The sequence below is a fragment of the Drosophila novamexicana genome, unplaced genomic scaffold, assembly GCF_003285875.2.
Source record: "Drosophila novamexicana strain 15010-1031.04,08,12 unplaced genomic scaffold, DnovRS2.1 tig00004555-arrow-pilon, whole genome shotgun sequence".
Classification (NCBI taxonomy): domain Eukaryota; kingdom Metazoa; phylum Arthropoda; class Insecta; order Diptera; family Drosophilidae; genus Drosophila; species Drosophila novamexicana.
The window spans coordinates 1790380-1811042 of NW_020825052.1; the positions used below are offsets into that span (position 1 = coordinate 1790380).

The 20663-nt window shown below is 41.5% G+C and overlaps 2 protein-coding genes and 1 long non-coding RNA gene across 6 annotated transcripts; 2 read left to right on the forward strand and 1 right to left on the reverse strand.

Annotated features, from left to right (window-relative positions):
- Window positions 1-64: 64 nt before the first annotated feature.
- Window positions 65-7761, forward strand: LOC115770401 (nuclear factor of activated T-cells 5). Of its 3 annotated transcripts, none has more exons than XM_030715658.1 (11): window positions 65-263; window positions 819-1450; window positions 2062-3039; window positions 3737-5255; window positions 5971-6143; window positions 6216-6482; window positions 6567-6704; window positions 6770-7019; window positions 7077-7360; window positions 7422-7604; window positions 7668-7761. In XM_030715658.1, exons 2-11 carry the CDS (start codon window positions 833-835, stop codon window positions 7746-7748), a joined length of 4491 nt encoding a protein of 1496 aa, XP_030571518.1. In that variant the 5' UTR covers window positions 65-263; window positions 819-832; the 3' UTR covers window positions 7749-7761. The 3 variants fall into 3 exon arrangements, with proteins under 3 accessions (XP_030571518.1, XP_030571517.1, XP_030571519.1); XM_030715657.1 differs by having other exon boundaries at window positions 65-259; XM_030715659.1 differs by lacking the exon at window positions 2062-3039 and having other exon boundaries at window positions 65-259.
- Window positions 7762-8481: 720 nt separating this feature from the next.
- Window positions 8482-8700, reverse strand: LOC115770406. Its single transcript, XR_004018845.1, has 2 exons — window positions 8632-8700; window positions 8482-8565 (listed from the first exon to the last, which is right to left on the reverse strand). It is a non-coding gene; the product is annotated as an uncharacterized LOC115770406 (long non-coding RNA).
- Window positions 8701-13716: 5016 nt separating this feature from the next.
- Window positions 13717-20055, forward strand: LOC115770402 (serine/threonine-protein phosphatase rdgC). 2 transcript variants are annotated; one of them, XM_030715660.1, is made up of 12 exons: window positions 13717-14012; window positions 15931-16058; window positions 16474-16555; window positions 16625-16749; window positions 16809-16976; window positions 17039-17242; window positions 17304-17453; window positions 17524-17589; window positions 17655-17840; window positions 17909-18316; window positions 18372-18471; window positions 18537-20055. In XM_030715660.1, exons 1-12 carry the CDS (start codon window positions 13739-13741, stop codon window positions 18872-18874), a joined length of 2229 nt encoding a protein of 742 aa, XP_030571520.1. In that variant the 5' UTR covers window positions 13717-13738; the 3' UTR covers window positions 18875-20055. The 2 variants fall into 2 exon arrangements, with proteins under 2 accessions (XP_030571520.1, XP_030571521.1); XM_030715661.1 differs by lacking the exon at window positions 13717-14012 and adding an exon at window positions 15228-15351.
- The last annotated feature ends 608 nt before the right edge of the window (window positions 20056-20663 follow it).

Below are 20663 nucleotides of genomic sequence, written 5' to 3' on the forward strand. Positions count from 1 at the left end.
TCACGTGTGCATTGTGTTCAAATGAACAACAGTTCATTTGTACTTGAGCGGCCATTTTGGAGATTGTTTCACCCACAAAAAAGTTATGCAGCCCAATTGTAGTAGTTTACAAAATAAATTTACTTAAAATTGTAACGTAAATAGACAAGTGCATAATCAAAGCTAAAAATAAAGATGATCCATCGAAGTGTGAAACCAACGAAGCAGTAAAACGACCAAGTTGCTTCGCCAGTGACTATCTCTCAACGCACGCACACATGTATGTATGTACATGCATACATATACTTTAAGCATACATACATACATAAGTATGTACATGTTAAAAGTGGTCAAAGGAAATATCAACTGATGTACAAACTTACACGCATACATATGTATGTAAGCGCATAATACAACTTTTTGATTAAATTGAAAGAAAGAAAAACATGTAAAAATAGAAAAATGTGCCTTCCAGTAACTGCCAAAACACGCCAAATTGTGCGCGGCATAATTTATCACTGTATGTATGTGTGTATGTGTGTATAAATATCAAAGTATCTGCGAAAAATGCACTTGTCGCAAGGGCTGCATAAAACACAACTGTATTGATGTTGCCTGTTAAACATATTTTAACCTGCAAAAAACATAAATAAGTGAATGCGTTAAGTGAGTTGCAATGCAATACAAACAAAATACCCAAATTTCTACATGTACATATGCGTGTATGTATGTCTCAACAGGGGCATTGAGCAGACGGTGTCTGTACTCGCAGCCCTGGAGTCTGCATTTGATGTTTATCCCACACTGAAATTGAAAATTAACCCTAAACCTGCTTCCAGCTCAAGCACCCCACATGGATCCCAACTCCAGCCCCTGGTCTTACGCTTACAATCGCATCGTACCCGGTTCCGCAGGCAGCACGGGCAGCACAGCGGAGGAATTTCAGCATCCGCACTTAGCGACAATTACAGCGGCCAGCCTTGCTAGTTTTAACGCGGCTGCAGCGAGCGGCGGCAGTTTCGTGCCACCATCGCCGATCGGCAGCTACAATCCAGTATTCCAGCAGATATATCATCATGCGGCCGCAGCTAGCGTGCAGCCCAAGCCGGCGCACTATGCATCAACGACGGTCAACACGCCGCATCGACAGCTGCAGCAGCTGCAGCTGCCCACGTCGCTGGACAAACAGCTTAGCTCCTTTCAAAACCAAGCGGCGGTAGCGGCTGTTTCCTCCGCCGCTGCGGCAGCCGCTGCTGTCAACAATGTTGCCTCGAACTACTACGGCGAGAACTCATCGTCCAGCGGCGCCTCACCGTCACCCACTACGGTGGCTCTGACCTCGACTTCGCTGACGTGGAACACACCCAACATGATATCCAACACGTTCCTTGCCATGCAGCAGCAACAGCAGCAGGCACAACAGCAACAGCAGCAGCAACAACAGCAACTGAACCTAGTTGCCGACAAAGTGGTGAGTATTAAAAGTAATTATTGCAACCAAATTTAACACAGAGTTGCAGATGGCCATGGCCGGGAGGGGCTCAAGGGGCTCAGGTTGTGTACATGTGTGTGGGTGTGTGTGTGTGCTGGTGTCCTCCTTATAAGCAATTCTCAATGCATACTAATCGGTGGTATTTGCTAATATCTCCATTTATGTGGAGGCTTTGCACTTAACAAAAAGAGGCTATAAGCATTCTTTTAAGAAAATAACTGAAGTGACCGAAAAACAATTGATTGCCGATTATTGTTAGTATTCCCAATTATTCCCCGTTGAGTACAACTGATAGCCCTACGCTTAACCTGGAGTCATTTTCTTGAATAGTAGCTTATTTGAGTCTAGCTGAATTGCAAACTGTGGTATCTGCTGGGCCCCTTTTGATGCTCCCTCAAGTTCCCTAATACTAACTCTGCTTAGACTATGCCTCAACTTATGCCTAACTGTCTATGTATGTACTGTAAATATGTAACGAAATCCGAACAAAACAATTTCCGTTTCCATCAAATTTATGTACAAAAACAAAAAATCAACCTGCCAACCAAACTTCTACGGCTACAACAACAACAACAACAATGTATCTGTAGCAAATCAAACAAGAAAATTCACAACAAGCAAAGGCGCAAATCAAAGCTTACAACGAACTAATTTACTTGACCCAATTGCAACAACAACAACAACAGCAGCAGCAACAACAACAACAACAGCAGCAACAGCAGCAGCAGCAGCAGGAACAATTGCAACATGAGATTGCCGACGCGGAGACCTATTACACCCTAGATGGTCAAAAGCTGAAGCTGGCTCGCAAGGATACGCAAACGATACACATCGAACAGCAGAATGTTAGCCCCGCTTATGCGGCGCAGTATGCGAGTCCCGCATTGAGCTCTGCGGATGGATCACCTATCACGAATTTACACACGGTCGATGTGGGCGGATCACCACAGGTGATTGTCTATAAGACAGCATCGGCGCCTGTGTCCGCGTCGGCGGCATCTGCGGCTGGTTCCCCAGTATCGCGACGCACCGTTATGAACGTGGCAGGCGCGGGTTCGTCTGCAGCGCCCACAACGGTGGCCTACTCATCTGTGATACAAAGCACATTGCAACAGCAGCAGCAGCAACAGCAGCACCTGCAGCAGCAGCAACAACAACAGCAGCAGCAGCAGCACTGCTGGACAAAGCCAGAGGATGGGCAGGAGGAGATTAAGAGTGTGTTGCAGTTGCACGTCAAGCAAGAGCATCGGCAGCTGGACTATGCCAATGATGCAGCTGGCGGTGCAGATACCAGCGAGAATCTCGTGTTTAATTTGCCGCCAGGCCTAGAGATAAAACAAACGTTCTATCAGCCGGCCGTTGTTGATGTAGATTCATCTGCGGCAGTGTCCTTGCAACAGGCACAGGCGCAGGCAGTGGCGCAGGAGCATTTGTTGCAACAGCAACAACAGCAGCAGAGTGCTAGCTCGCCGCAAGGCCGGCGACAGCACGTTGTGGCTAATATGATATTGTCACCGGGGACAGGGACTTCGAGCAGCTTAGCGTCACAGATTCAAACAGTGCCAAAGGTTTGTATTTCATTTGTATGTATTTATTTTCGATTAATTTTTCGTTTGTTTTGTTGGTCTGTTTAAGTTTGTTTTGCTTATGCTTTTGTTATTATTTTGTGTGTTTTGTTTTCGCATTCAGTTCACCTAACGGCTGTTATACAGATTTGTAATCGATTTCAACAGGCAGAACTAGTTCATAATCGAACCTATTTTAGCCATGTGTATAACAAACTATGTACATATTCGAACTATGTATATGTGTATGGAAAGAAGCTGCTATTAATTTGTCTGAATGTGTTGTATTCATGCAAAGCATTTATGTTAACATAGATAACAGTATATATGTACTCTCTCTTCACCTTGTGGCGGTGCTAAGTACTACTTCTGTTATCTTTTCTATACTGTTATTGTTTACAATTTGGTGGCGGTCTTTCGTTTTCATTTGATTATAAATCTTATTTGTTTCTAAATATGTATAAATACATACGTACGTTCTGTTAAAACTATTAAATTATTGCAATCATAGCTAATTGTTTTGTTGGCAAAATCTTGTGGTCAATTTGAAACTGTGACGTGACGTTGTTGAGGAAGTTTTATGTGATCTTTGTACTACATTTTATAAATATATTCCACATGCAAACTTAATACATAACCAATTTGAAGCAACACATTAGCCAGTGTGTTAATCAAAATCCTATTGTTGGTCCATTTGCAGGAGGACGTAAAGCCGCCGCCTAAGCCAGCAAAGACGCCGCGCAAGCGACAGCCGAAGAAGACGCTCATTCCGAGTAGCGAGTACAGCACCGTTCGCAGTCCACAGGAATCCCAGCACCACCAGCTGCAACAGCAACAGCAGCATAATCAGCAGCAGCAACAGCAGCAAAATACGTATTACGATTTTAATAGCAAGTGGAATGCGCCGCTCAAAACGGAGAACAATGCGGCGTCTGTGTCACCGGCGACAACCATCAACATACCCACATATCCGCAGCACAGCCAACAACATCAGCAGTCCTCCCAGCAGCAACAGCAGCAGCAGCAGCAACATCTGCCACAGCCCGCACACTTGCAATCGTCACAGGCGCAATCGCACCTCACGCAGCTTGCCCAGTACTATCCAGCGTTTCCGCAGCCCATTGCATCCCAGTACACGGCGTGTATGCAGCAGCAGCAACAGCAACAACAGCAGCAGCAGCAACAACAACAGCAGCAACAGCAACAGCAGGTCTATACACAACAACAACAGCAGCAACAGCAGCAGCAGGTCTATGCACAACAACTTCAGCACCAACAACAACAGCAGCAGCAGCAACAACAGCAACAGCAACATCAGCATGAAAAAGTTGAGGCTGTGCATCAGCAAGAGGAGGATACGGCAGCTGCTGCTGCAGCTGCCACCGAGGCCAGCAATAAGGTCATCGTGCCAAACATAGAAGAGGAGCTGGATTTTTTGGCCGATGCGAATAGTGCACCAAAACAGGGTTATGCCAATTCGCTGACAACTAATGGGCGCAACACAAACTCCTCGACAAACAATACAAACTTTGGCATACGTAATCCTAACAAAACGCCTTCACCGGAGCCGCCTTCTATTTCAACGCATGACTGCAGCAATAACGGATTAACGCCGGCGACGACAACACTTAGCACATCCGGCACGACGTCCACAACGTACAGCCCCGCCGCACCGAAGCCAGTCAGCGTGGGCACGTCAATTGGAGAAAAGAAGACACAGTTTATGGATAGCTATCTGAAATTTCTTCAAGGCGAACGTGACGATGATCCGCCGCCAGTGGTGAAGCCTTCGCGCAAGCTAAATTATCCACGTGCTCCCTATAAACGCAAAGGCAAGGCTGGTGCCGGTGATGAGGCGTCGACGTCGCAGGCAACAGCAGCGGGCGCGGCAGCGACGGACAGCCAAGCGGCACAGAATCTGGCCGGTCTCGTCGGAGACGATGGGCATCGCATCAAAATACTCTCACAAACTCAAATACTGCCGAAAAAGAGGCCGCATGCACAAATGGTGGCGGCGGCAGCTGCCGCAGCAGCAGCCGCTGAATCAACATCTACCTCTGTCATACAGCATCCCGCAGCCGATCAGACGACATCCTCGTTTCGGCCATACGCCCAGCAGCAACAGGATTCGCCGGGATTGGGCGCCGCACAGCATTTCGTGCAGCAGCATTGCGCGCAGTTGGGTTCTGGTGTTGGTGGAAGCGGGAGCGGCAGTCAAGGTATGTTACTTGACCAACAGCATAATTCCAATAAGCACTCTACTATCGCAACTACTGCTGCGCCATGCAACAACAATTACAACAACAACAACAACCACCATCACACACCCGCCGCCGCCGACGCGTCAACGGCGGCAGCCGCCATCAACACAGCTGTTAGCGTGGCAACACCAGCCGCCCCCAATCATCATCACCTTATTAATCTGATTTGGCCGTGGCAGCATTAGTCGCGATAATGACCACATCGCATCCATGTTCCATGTGACCCGACAGACCAGACAGACAACGAACCTTAATACCAGGGACATGGACACTGTGCATATGTAAAAACCGAATACATAAACTTAACTTTTAAAATTGTTATAATGCCGAAATGCAAGAGCAAAAAAAAAAAAAAAAAAACAAACAAAAAATAAGAAAGAAAAAAAAAGAAAAGAAAAAGAAAGTATAAGTATTTTTGAGATGGAATACCGAGAACAAATATTATTAATTTAAAAAGAAAAGAAAAAAATCATCAAAAAATAAAAACTTGTATTTTTATTATTTACTTGTGAGCCGGAACGGCTGCAGCGGCAGTGTCCCTCGATGGCTTCTCGGCTGTGGGTTTATGTTGTTGACGTAGTTGTTGTTCGGCGATTGGCTTGATTGCCATTGTGTTGGCCGTTTCGCCGCCCCACCACATTGATGATGCTAACTACTTTTGTGCTCTTCACAGACCCTTTAAACTTGCCGCCGCGGCGGGAGCAATGCTCCCGCAAGGCCAAGGAGAGCAGCATGCACGCGCTTCTCTTGAATACATCAACTATTGGGGAGGGCGGTGCGGTTGGTGAGCCAGAGGAGTTCACCGACTCGGACACGGATCCCGTTTGGACGCCGCAGGAGGAAGATGTAAGTGTTTCTTCTAGCTAGAGCTTGCTCGCTCGCCCGTTCGTCGTTTGTAATCTATTCCTTATCAAACAGAGTGACGACGGCGGCAAGGGCTATGGCAAGCGGAAAGCAGCAAGACGCATCAAGGGAACGCCGCGCAAGAACACCTACTGCCAGCCAACAACGCATTTGCATCAACACCAGCAGTTGCAACAGCTGCAGGCGGCACAGCAGCAGCAGCAGCCACAATTGCATGTCTCTAGCGATGGCTACAATCCGCAGCAGGATCTGCAAGGTAGTGCAGATGTTGGTTATGGAAGTGCACCAACGGGAACACCAGCCACGGCTGAGAACTTTAAAGTATGTTCAGCAACAAGATCACATGTATCCCGTCTTATAAAACTATATCATTAATATTATATTGTTCTTGTAACTCTTGTACAGACCGGAGACTTTATCGTTTTACGTGCGGATTTGGTTAACGATTGGCCCACCATTTGGCAAGTGGACTCTAAATGTATATTGCAAAAGTACGAGCCATTCCGACAGAACGGCAAGACCTTTTACCGCAACATGTCCAAAGTAAATGAAATATATATATCCATCTTATTAGTACTAATAATGCTCTTCTCTTTGTAACCATATAGTACGCTTCGTGGAATCTAGAAACGAAGAAACTCTACCTCAAAGCACCCGTTCGCATACAGATGCAATCTCACACTGAGACCATTGTGGAGTTTATGCGTTCCGAGCTGCTGGCCGACGATACTGAGCAGTTCATTGAGAAGATAATGGAGGATTTTCTAACGTATCGGGACAATTTTGAAATTTATATACAAACAATGATATCGCAGGCACTCGATCCAAGCTTTTTCTCTGAGATAACGCGCGAGAAAGGTAAGTGTTCCATTACGATTTCATAAAGTGTATTACCTTTTATTTACTACTTTCCAGATGACTACTTTTTGGGTAGCGTGCGCGTAATAGACAACATTATGGACAATTGCAAACGGAAACTGTTGGCCATCACACCGTGGACACGCAGCATTATCTCATCAATTGAGACGTGGCCAAAGTGTCACGTTTTCTCTGAATGGGTGCAGAACAATTTGACCCAAAAGAACTGCGCTGGCTGCCATCAACCAGGCATTGCGGTTCGTTTCCTCCTTTTTGGGGAACCCTATAATCCAAACACCATGCAGACCATATCTGCAGATGCGCGAATTGTTTACGAGAAGGTAAACCTCTTTTAGAGTTGTCCATATAATTTGTTTGGTTCACTGTTCTATTTGCTTTCAGGACATTGTATTGTGTCGCATTTGTGCTGCGCGTGCGGATCTCTTCCACAAGATTGCTCATGAGAAGTTCAATCTGTTTATCAATTGTTCGCAGCGTGTTACAGAGCAGCAGCAACAGTTTCCCGGCAAGACCTCAACGGAAATACTAAATGATCTATTGGCCGAACACAACTGGATAGATGAGGTTAGTTGTTTCATATTATTTTTGTTTAATTTATATTAATGTGTATATTTTGAAATTTGATAGCTCTTCCGCAACATGCGCAACTGTTGGGCCGAAGTTGAGAGCTTGGAGCGGCAGAAACGTTTTCGCGAAGTAATGCAGTAATTATCAATAGCAATAATAGGCTTTGTTTACTTACTGAAGGTTGTTCTGGAGCTGGAGCCGCTTGAATATATATTAATGTATACAACAAAGCTGCAATAAACTCAATGAGTTGTTAGTTATAATCATATAACATTAATCTTAAGATTGTGCTAGGACGGTTTTTCGCATTGCATGTCGCAGTCCTCTTTAGTCTGCGATCCAATCAAGCCATATGTTATACACATCGCATAAACATACTATGTTAGTGTTTATGCTGTGACTGGTTGTAGCAAGGTATAAAACGTATGTATATAATATTATAATATGGGTATTCCTAAGATTATAATGCGATTCTGTCAGCAACTATCTCATAAGCTTAAATTAGAAAGTCCAATGCACTTTTCGTTGCATACCACATAGACTTTAAAGTTGTCTTTGGCAATGCGTTTTCTCAAACGCATAGATGAATACACTTCTTTATGTTTTACCGACCGACACATTCAAAATTTACATAGAATCGGTATAAGTTAGCGCACTACAAAATAGTTTTAGCACCTACAGTATAAATGAATTTTAACAATAGACAAAGACATAGTGCAGAATTTATGGTTTGCGGCCTTTTATTTTTAATGTCCATGACCGAAGTTATTCTATTTAGTTCTTATATTTAATTAAATACTAGTTGTACAATTCAGTTGCTTTCAAGTTCATTCAATAATTGAAATAAATTGCTTGTAAATAAAACAAATATTAATACATAAATAATTTAAGCCTTACAACTTGTATAACTTTATTGCCGAACTCTCACTTCAGTTCGTATACAAATTGTAATTTTAATCTAAAAACAGGGTAGCATCAGTGCGAGCTCTTGTTACTTGTTTGCTTTAAATATAGTTTCCCTTACCGTTTGTGTCCAGCTCGCATGGCCAAACATAATAATCAGCCAGGCGGTTTGTGGCCTTGACAAATCGCTTGGTCGCGCCCTCATTTCGAATTTGTTGCTGAATTTTACGGCAACTAGAGTCCGTTCTACGCTAATAGAACTTAATATCGATGACGTTGCAGAAGACACGTTTTCTTTATTTTTTTTTCTATGGCTGCTAAAGGTATATACTTATATAAATTACCATACATGTATATTCATTGTTACTCCCATTCGTTGCCTTCAACCGAATGATGACTTAACCATACTCTATTCTTTCACTAAGAAATTATGAAATTGCAAGCGCAAACAATACATTTTTCGCACTACTGAATTTACGTACATATATCATTAGCTGTTACATTCATCATATCATTTGTTAAGCTTACATTAAGTTAAGTGCATATTTTAAGCATTCTCTAGGTGACACCCTGCACTGCGGTACACAGTACATTGGTATATTGGGACCTACTAATTACTTAACTTGGTACTTATACACAATGGACAATCGTTTTTTACAACTTCGTTTATTTTTTTGTTTTGTCCAATTGCTAGAAAGTAACGCGATACATGACATGCGAAAATGCAAATTCATTTTGCTTCAAAGGCGAGGTATTAAAAAAAGAGCTTAATAAGTCTAAGAGCTGTTTACAGAGTTAGTGAAGAGACTATTACAAGTTATTTGGTCTTCCGCGCAGTACCATAAAATTAACTAAGTCAAAGGCCATGAAGCTTGTCCTAAAGGTCCTTTGAAGTAAATGCAAAAGTTGGTATCTAATATGGCTTTCAATTTGAACTACGCCATTATCAAAATATAACCAAGCTAACACTTCGAATAATCGCCTTGAGCAGGGTGTGGTTCCTTAACCCTGACATTGCCCTTCAAGACAGATATTAAAAAAAATTTAAAAAAAAAATAACTTCAAATATGCTTGGCTTTGTGAAGTGAGAGTGAAAGTGTGTGTGTGTGTGTGTGTGTGTGTGAAACGCGCAGCCTCCGCGCGTCGAAAGGGGAAGCAAAAACGCGGCAAGCAAGCAATCAGCTGTTTTTGGTAACGATTTTTGTTTTCTTTCGTTTTCGCAATAACTGCGCCGTCGCCAGCCACAGCCAGCCACAGTTGACTAAAAGGATTTCCGTGCTTTCAGCTCATTTCAGTTCGTATCGGTATTCCATACAAGACGGAACGGAACGCGGACCAGCAATGTTTTATGCATATAAGCAAACAAATTCGCATTGCTATTGCATTCAGAGGCTAGACCGTGCTATTTAAGAACCGTAACATTGCCGCTCTGTGTGTTGTGTGCGTGTGTGTGTAAGTTCGTACGGTGTTTACGGTATCTACTGTGTGTGTGTATATGTGCAGTTATTGCTGGTGCCGCCGCATCAGTTTTCTGTGTGGCTTCTTTTAATCATTTGCCGCCTTTATACATACATATGTATGTATGTATTTCTTCTCTGTTATGGTCTTTGATATACATATCTGTCATTTGCTGGTGCAACAAAATTTCTGTTAACGTTTGTATGTATGTGTATATATACGTCATACACAACACACACACAAACGCATACGCTTGTACCTTTATTTCTACTGCCGTGTCATCAATTGGGAGCATCATTAAAGTGAATCTATGCGGTTTATTAGCCGCAAGCTCTTCCTCGAAGGTATACCTACATTTCATTTACATATTCTTTTATGCATACCAATATGTTTGTGTTTATTTATGAGATTATGTATGTATGATTAAGTCCTCCTCGGCATTCATTCTTATCGGGAGGCTTAATTGGTCAATGCTTTGCTTATCTATTTGGTTAAATATTTGCAAGACAAAAATATAAATTGAACCACTTGGTAATCATGAGTGAAAATATCTATTTGTATATGCATCTATACTGTCTACATATGTATAAATATAAGTCAAAACAAAACAAAAAAAAAATGCTTGCACTGAGACCTGCACGACTTGCAGATACGCTGTATCCAATTGGAATGCGCAGAGCTGGCGTGATAATGTCTCTGAAAAAAACGAAGTGTAGTTAATATATCTATATCTTCGCTAAAGCCTCTGAGATAGATTCTATACATTTAACTTAAGCACTTGCATAAATTTCTATAGCTTAATCAAACGTCATTCATTAGTTTTTTAAGGTTACAGGGTATCTGAAAGCCAGCCGTCTGCCCAGAACACATTTCACAATATATTTTATTGTAGAGCAACAAAAATGTTCTCAATTTGTAGATGACAGACATTTCAGTGGGAATTCATAAATAGCAAATTTTGTCTCTGAGATATTCACTATTTTTTTTCCTATCGTAATATTAAGTATAGTTACCTCGTTCTCCAATTCTTGGAGCAACCTTAAGTCCCTTCGGTCCTAAACTAATTTGCTAATTATCAGTCGGATGATGTCATTAGTCAATCTGTCCTAGCTGCGGACCAGTATTTTCGGGAACTCAAAAGACGGAAAGTGACCTTTACAATGCGCTTAATTGAAATGAATTGTGTCGTAACTTTCGTATCCTGGCTAAAAGCAAAGTTTTCTATTTAATTAAAACAAATGGTAGCGATATTAGGTTTGCTTTTTTTTCAACTTTCTGTCGTGCACAATTACCCAATAACAATTTCCGCATATTAATTTTTGGCTTTGCTTTGATGAAACGTGAATTGCGGCATTTAAGCCAACTCTGCGAATAAAATGATATTTCCTAGCTCCAACAGCTATGATGTGAATATTTACAGAAAGGTCGAAATGGGCAAGAGACTGTGGCTAACATTAAGCATAGAAGCGGGAGTTTGTTAAGGTTAACCTTATGCGCTGCCCATCAACAGCATCCATTTTGCCATTTAATACCCTGCGTGTTTGGCATGCAACGTTAAGAGGCGAACTGGGAATCGATGTGGCGCACTTTCTGGTTCCAATTTATTGGGAAACAGACAGCCAATTAAAAAAGAAACACAACAATAACTTTGAAATCGGCCTGAAATTGAGTGTGTGGTCGTTTGGCAGATGACAGAACACGACGTGGCGACAACTTACCCCAAATAATGCCACCTGACAGGTGGGTGGAGCTGGAGCTGCTTGTCGAGCGACCCTCGAGTTGGGGTCTGCAGCGCGCACAATTTGAAAAAAAATAATCTTATTTACAAATTGAAAATTAATTTTTGAAACATTTTCACTTTGTACAAATTGAATTTTGATAAAAGTTTCGCAGCCCCCTGCCGCATGCCCCTTGCCCCTTGCCGCATGCCGCGTGCCGCATGCCACATTTGATGCCATTTTCGACACGATTTATGCGTGTTGCGGTGCTCGTTACCATTGGGGCAAGGCGAACACCCAGAAACCAATAAGCTACGCTGCGGGTTTCCTCATTTTACACACTTTGTTGCAAGATACTACCTTCTTTCCTTGCCAAGGCTAAAACCGTTTTACCTTACCCCAATACGTGCCGCTGCAGCTCATGTCCTGAAAGTTCTTAATTTTGCCCGAAAGTGTGTGTATACTTCATTTAAATTGGCTTTTGTGTTGCTGGCATTTACATTTTACGCTTTCTAGTTTTCCATACTACCAGCTTTCGAGTAGGAGCCTTTTGTTCCGATGACCCAGCTATTAGCTGTTGGCAGTATGGAGGACAGCGGGCAGCATCGACATCCTGACCCACATGCAAACGAAATGCCTTTGTCACGAGCAGATACTAATTAATACAAAGGCAACCCCAACCCCCAAGCTTACAAATCATCTGAAATAGGTGAATGATAGTCGCTTCAGGGGCTTTGAGCATTTCATGCTTCTGTTCTCTATAGTTTCTATAACTTTGTAGAGGGCATTATAATTTAGTTATGCAATGTGTAACGCACATAGGGAAACATATCTAAAACCATAAAGTATATATAGTACCAGATCAGTATCAACAGGCGGTTCGATGTAGCCTAAGTCTTAAGGTTTCCACAAGGAAGCATATGTCCGAATTTGGGTGGAAGGGAACTCTAGCTCATATAGCTGAGATAACTCGACCTAACTTGACATTTGGGAGTCTCAACATGTTGTTGAGCTATGAGCAAAATCGTTTGAGCATTAGACTAAAATATCATATAGCTCTATAGGTGGAAACCTCTTCTGTTTTTTAAGTTATCTAGACTGAATTCGGGAATTAATATCAACAGCATGACACACACGCCTTAAGGGTATTTAATCTTCGACGTGTCGAATATGGTTCTTAATTTTCGCTTTATTTTTATTCATATTTGTTTTTGCATTTTTCGTTAAGGTTAAATCATTATTCACTCAACCGCACAGTAAGCAGATTTCCGCTAGGGAACACTAAAAAACGGATGTAGCATGTGTGTGTATGTGTATGTATGTGTGTATCTATGTGCAAACATGTATGTATGTATGTTTGCCTATTCATACCCAGTGTGTGGGCTGGATATTTCGAAGGCTGAAAACTTCTGCTTGATCGTTGTTGCTATTAAGCTTTTCAAAGTGGAACATTCGTACATTGAGAGAAAAGTTTAATACACTGTTCAAAATGCCTGAATTTGCCCTAAATTACAATTGAATGTCTTGTAATTAAAAGCTAACTTATTATATTTCTGATAATTTGGATATCTACCTTCTCTTTAGTTAATCGCAAGACTTGAATATATGTAATATAAATAATATGATAAAAAAACTGAATTGCACCGAAGGCAACAGACACAAAAAGAAAAAGTGCCAACATATATAAAGAGGGCACACCCGGCCGTGGTTGAAGGACGGACGAGGCACGACGCATTTTCCGGGCAAGTATGGGCGAATCATATTACGTTGCGGGCTAGACTAAATAGTACAAGGTACTAAAACAAACCTCAAGGCAAACACTCGTGCATGTGGCATGACTACAAGTCCGTGTTACTATCCAGCGAGTTGTGTGCGGAGCTGCAATTAAGACCCTGTCGGCGCCCGATGACAATAGGTGCGCCCCGTCGACCTGTTAGTGCGCCGTAGTCCGTAGTACACACGGCAGCGGTGTTTCAAGTTACACAACACATCCACGGCACGGTCAGAGGTGGCTGCCGGCCCGGACTTAGCCAGCCAAATCCGAACACCAACATGTTGCGCAGTTGTGTGTGCCTGCAAAGCGGCGGCAGTGGCAAGCGCCGCAGCTCCTCCGTGGAAGACGCCTCGTCGTGTCGCTCGTCGGAAATAGAGCGCGTCGGTGCCAGCATGCAGACGACCACGCTGGGGTCCAATGGCCAGCCACAAACGCTGACTCCGCCAACCAGCACGCGCGCCTCCAGTCTGTTGCAATTGTTCCAGAGGAAAGGTTGGTGCAAGCACTTCCGCAAACCGCTTCGAGGCATGAGTGCAACGCGGGCCGAGAAAAGTGAGTAGCTCTCTTTATTAATTACATTATTCGATTTTAATTATAAACACATCAAACAACGTTTACCTTTACGTAAAATAATAATACACTCTTTCAACAAATCCTTTCTAAAATCCGTACCAACGGATTTCAACTTTCCACTTATTTTCCGTCCGTGGAAAATTACACATTTATTGCATATCTTATTTGACATTTCGTGCGGATCTTTGATGAACAAACTCCTAAAATAATTACAACTATTTTATGTTTGACCTTTGAAACGAAGTTTGTTGCAAATTGAATAGAACTTGAACTTTCACCTTTACAAATTTGACCCCACTCTCCACACAAGGGGGGTGGGGAATATATTTGCTAACTATCTTTAACATGAATTTGACGCCCTGTGAGGAATAAAAAGAGAAATATTTAAATAACCTTCATTTACAAAACATAAAGGTAACAGGTCAGGTGATAAGTCAGTCATCAATCAATCAGCAAGGACATGCAGGCTTAAATGGATATGTTTATCCTTAATGGACTCTTAGCAGCCTCTTTCATTTACACATCTTTAATTGTTACAATAAAGTAACTCATCTGCAAGATATATATATTTTGTAAATGTAGTTCCCTCGTATTGATTTACGCATGTGAAGGGCAAGGCTACCAAAATATGGAAATAAACTTGATCTGGTTTTGTGTTATAAGAGTCAGCACACGCCGTAGAGTAACTAAGTGGACTACTTATTTCACCAACACTCAACAAGAGCAAGCATAATAAAATAAATAAAAAAGCAACAAAAAATACTATTGCCGGCCCCCAACCCATTTCAACCTTATTTCTAAGTTTGGTCAGCCCCCATTTTAGCTTTTGAGCCAGCGGCTGCGGCTGCGACTGTGTTCGTGTATATTGTGTTACAATTTGTGGCACAAACGAATTTAGCAGACGACGACAGCCCCAAGGCAACCCCCCCCCCCCCCCCCCCCCTACTCCTGCCGCTTGACCACAACATTGCTGACCAAAGGTAGGGGGGGGGGGGCACAAATCGACGGGGCTGACACACATGCACATACATTATGGGGCCAATACGGGTAGGGAGACGCTCAGAGACAAGGGCGGATTCCAATAGAGAGACCCGCAAGAAGACCACACACCAAAAAGGTTGCCAGTCGTTCTGGTCGCAGTCTTGTGCTGGATACCGTGTGTAAAACAATGGAAATTGTGGTTACCAATTCTATAATAATTGATTTTACCAATATACCTATAAAATATATTCGTGCGGGAAACCAACTAAATAGCTCACTAATTAAATGGGTTGCGTTCTAGCAACAAGAACACCCAAAGCTGCAGATGAAATGAAAAGTATGCCTTGAAATTTGTAAAGAAACACAACACTCTGAATACCCTCACCATGCTAATAGGTACAATAGTCAACAATAATTAAATAATAAATAAAGTGTGCATTGACTACGGACGGCAGTCGCAAGGACTATTATATTCGCACTCCGTTCTTCGAGTCTATTACATAATAATGGATGACAACGGCAAGTAATAATGTAATTGTAATTATGTGACAGTCAAAGAAAGCGTGTCCCTATACTATATGTCCTTATGTGTGTGTGTGTCAGAGACACGCATCCTTAACGATAAAGCAATCAATCACTCAATCAGCCCGTCTGCATTTCCTGCCGAGTGCATTTCCTTCCGCCAACCTGTGTGCTCATGCAGAAACCCTGTTGCAAGCGACAGCAGAGAGAAGCAGCCAGAGAGAAAGAGAGAGAAGCCTGTTATACTGGAATTTAAGTTAGTTTGCCATTTTTGCAGATGACAACACTTGTCTGAGAACTAACTTAAATGACATTAGTTTACTTATTATCTCTCTATTTTTGTTCCAACTTCTTTTTGTGAAAGTCTTAAAATCCCTCTATCAATTTATTTCAGCAATCAGAGCAGCAATATTTATACAGAAATGGTATCGCCGACATCAGGCACGACAGGAAATGCGAAAGCGTTGCAATTGGCAAATATTTCAAAACGTGGAGTACGCCTGCGAGCAGGACCAGGCCGAGGTAAGAGCTGGCCAACAATATGTATGTAAATTAAGTCTGAAAACTTGGCTTTCAATCGAATTATACATTAAAAATTCAATTGCTTTTCACAAAGCAAAAGCTGGTCTAATAAACCTGGCTAATCTTTGAGCAAGGGGAGTGGGTTCGAACCCTTAACCGAACCTCCGACAATTTTGATTTCTTTTGGGTTTGCAGCCCTTCAAATACTCTGCACAAAAGCTTGGTCAAAAGAGAATTGGCTGCGTTTATGTGCATTTGTTATGATTCGAAAGTCGATAACATGCGACAAACGAGCGAAAGAAAACACACGCCTAAATATGTATATAAAATAATATATATTTACGTGTGTAGAACAGATGTTCCGAAAATTAATATTGCCAGGTTTACTGATTATTTTATTTTATTCTATTTATAGCTATACAAATTCTTCAATGACCTTATCAAACACATGCCCCAGGCCATTGAGGCTGGCAATAAAGGTCAGACCTCGAAACAAAGTAGGTCCAACAACTTGTCTAGCATATTCTTTTCTTGGTTATTCTAAGTATGTATTTATTTCCAACTAGGCATTGGTCCGGAAAAGAGTGCCACATTATATGAGGAAACTGGCGAAATGGCGCGTATACAGCTCGAATTACCCATACAGAAAAAGCACATAGATCTCATGATTGATGTATTCCGCAAGAAAAGGGTATGATATTGGCAAACTCTTTGGCTTTGATCAACAAATGAGAAATGTGTGTGTTGTAGGGCAACCGTCTGCATCCAAAATATGTGTGTATGATATTGCGCGAAGCTGCAAAATGCCTTAAACAGATGCCAAACCTGTGGATGGTGTCGACGGCAGTCTCCCAACAGGTGACCATATGTGGGGATCTGCATGGCAAACTGGACGACCTGTTGGTGGTGCTCTACAAGGTATTTAGTCAAATAGACAATACTACTCAATTTGCGTTTAAATGCTTGAAATGATATTTTAGAACGGACTGCCTTCCGCTAGCAATCCTTATGTCTTCAATGGCGACTTTGTGGATAGGGGCAAGCGAGGGCTGGAGGTGCTGCTGCTCCTGTTGTCCCTCTATTTGGCATTTCCAAATGCTGTGTTCTTGAATCGCGGCAACCACGAAGATAGCGTAATGAACGCTCGCTACGGCTTCATTCGCGAAGTAGAGGGAAAGTATCCCGTAAGCATATCCATCCACTCTTTCAACTGAGATCCCTAATTATTACGTTGAACTCCTTCAGCGTAATCACAAACGTTTGCTCTCGTTAATTGACGAGGTTTATCGTTGGCTTCCACTAGGATCTATTTTAAACAACCGCGTCTTAATTGTGCACGGTGGTTTCTCGGATACTACGAACCTGGACCTAATTAAAAGCATTGACAGAGGAAAGGTAGATGCACAGCTAACTGTAATCAATCAGTTATATATAATAATTCAATTCAAACTACTTTTCATTGCAGTATGTATCAATTCTGCGGCCACCTCTAATGGATGGCGAGGCTCTGGAGAAGGCGGAGTGGCAACAGGTGCAGCGAAACCCACGAAATCGAATTTCAATTCCCAAAATTGACTCTTCATTTTGTTTTTACAGATTTTTGATATCATGTGGAGCGATCCGCAGGCCTCGCAAGGCTGCAAGCCAAACGCGTTGCGAGGCGCCGGTGTTTGGTTCGGCCCAGACACAACGGAATTATTTTTGAAACGCCATCGACTTAGCTACGTAATCCGCTCGCATGAGTGCAAGCCAAATGGACACGAGTTTATGCATGACAACAAGGTATATATACAGATCATTTAGTCTTAAAAGTATCTACCCATATTATCGGTGGTATGTTCTCCTTGCAGGTCATCACCATATTCTCGGCCTCGAACTACTATGCCATGGGCTCCAACAAAGGCGCCTATATGCGCCTGAATAATCAACTGGTGCCGCACTTTGTCCAGTACATTTCGGCGGCCTCGCAGACCAAGGAGCTCTCCTTCAAGCAACGCATGGGCATTGTGGAGTGTGCGGCATTGAAGGAACTAGCCGTGCGGATGCGTGAACATCGTGATGAGCTGGAGACGGAGTTTAAGAAGTACGATCCCGATGATTCTGGCTGCATAACCATATCAAAATGGTGCTTTGTAATGGAAAATGTGACCAAGTTGGGCCTACCCTGGCGACTGCTACGCGATAAACTGGCCCCGGGCACGGATAGCCAATGTGTGAACTATGTTCGAACATTAGACCTCCTGGACACGGATGTTATTGTATGTTATGCTCAAAGATGTTTTAATCAGATTAATGCACCATTTATGTATTCAGATGGAAGCTGAGGCCGATGGTACATCAGTAATGGACGCTTTATATGCCAATAAAGCGAGCTTGGAAACCATATTCAATATTATCGATGCTGATCATTCAGGTGCATTATACGGTGTGCCTGTTAGCTGTACATAACTCGTTTAATTTGTTATTCGTTAACTGCAGGGGAAATAACTCTGGATGAATTCGAGAAGGCAATTGATCTGCTCGTCGCTCATATGCCTGGCGTTTACTCAAAGGATGAAATGTTGGAAAAATGCCGTATGATGGATCTCAATGGTGACGGTAAGGTAGATCTAAATGAGTTCTTGGAGGCGTTTAGACTAAGCGATTTGAGTAGAAAAGAACAGCAAGAAGAATATCTACGCAAGCGTTCGACATGTCAGCGTCCCTCAGAGTCAGTTACTCGGCTGGCAGATACAATATCAAGAAATACTCTGGTAGTTGAGCACGATATTGATCCGACTGACTGTGAGTCAAAAGTGGTTGGCCAAAAGTCATAAATATTACCCTAAAATAGTACAATTAATGCAATTATTTTTCAAAATCATAAGCGGTCAGCCCTAACATAATGCCGCTAAAATATTATTAATAATTAAGAAGTTATAAAGAAAATAATATATCATATGCAGCTTATGCCCCTTTAAGCCTTTTGTAGCTTCTCTTAAAATCTTTCGCTAAGCTATCAAAAAGTTCAGAACAAGCTGTGCTTATGTTGTTTATCTTCTGGAGTTTCTTGCACAAATGTGAAACTTTAATTTGAAATTCTGAAAGTACGGGGTGTACGTGCGAAAAGAAGGGCATATAGAAAAAAATTGAAGATCGAAGTACTATCGGCGATTGGCTGATGAACAGGCAACTTATTATGTATCCATTAAAATAATATATATATCTAGCTCTATAAGCTCTATGATCTATGCTAACTAATATTTCCAATGAAAAGGAACAAAAAGGCAAGCTAAAAGATGGCCATTAGGCCAAATCATTCCCAGCCAATTTCTTTCTAAACTGCATTCAATTACGTTTAGCAATAGGAATAATAATGGAATAGCATTATCTGATTACAACTTATCATAAAAGTGAATGGATTGTAGGAGTTGATTTTAACTAAAATAATTTATTTTTTGTTAATTACCCGAAGTACAAAAGATAAATGAAATCTCAGATGAAATCTCGAATGTATAATTCATAGAAAAATTGTTATTAATATTCACGTTTTACTACATACAAATATCGAATTGTCTTCACACATAGTTCGAGCCATGGGATCAAAAGCTAACATTTAAATTGTTTTGAAAAGCTTACCAATTACAATAGTAAATAAATTGTAATACATATATGCCCCGTTGGGCAATGTTATAGATTTGCAAGAAATATATTTATGTTAGATGCAAAATACATATATCTTTTGATAAGTCGAAGTCTTTCTACATTAGTAAATTAACACATACCACATCAATTAATGCTAAGCGAATTTATATATACATATATATTCTTGTAACAATTATCTGCACTTAATGCTATCAAAAGAATATTATTGAATTCGGAATTTTAAATAACCGAGATGAGCACATGAGTAATAACCAAAACAATTGTAGCTACTATCTATAATCAAACATAACGATCTGGTCCAAGTAAATTTAAATGAGTTTCGTCTCACAAGCAAATGTCATGTTAATAAATTAATATTTTGCTTTCGCAATTATAATCTAGTTTTTTTTTAACGTAATTTTTCAAACTTACAGTGCGTACTATAGCAAGCAGCTTTTGTCTTACGTATTTACAATTCGTCAAGAAACGACTTTCGTTCAATGTATAACAAAAAATGTTAGTTTACATTAAGAATAGTCTAATAACATTTTTGAAACGCCAAATTGATTCTGTTAACGCACTTGGAGTTAACAGAATCAATTTCTCAACTTTGCGTCACGCGGAATAGGCGCCTAACGCAAAACTGAGACGTTAAGAGTGACCATATGCGGTAAATATTGAAAGGCTTCTGATTTGAAAATTCGTTGTTACTTTATTTCGTATTGCTATATTTATTTTGTTTGTTTATATGATGTGAAAGGTAAAATAATTTGATTGAAAACTATATTGAAAGGTCGACAACAAGGTGTAACATATAATATAAGAAACCAGTTCATAAAATGTTTAACTCAAACCTAATCCACTTAAAATAACGGTAAGCTAGCATGTATAGTACCCAATGTCAAGGTACAAGGACACGAAACGCACGTCAAGTTCATGTTTCCTTATTGGAATCCACAAGTTTGCCGTAATTGAGGATAA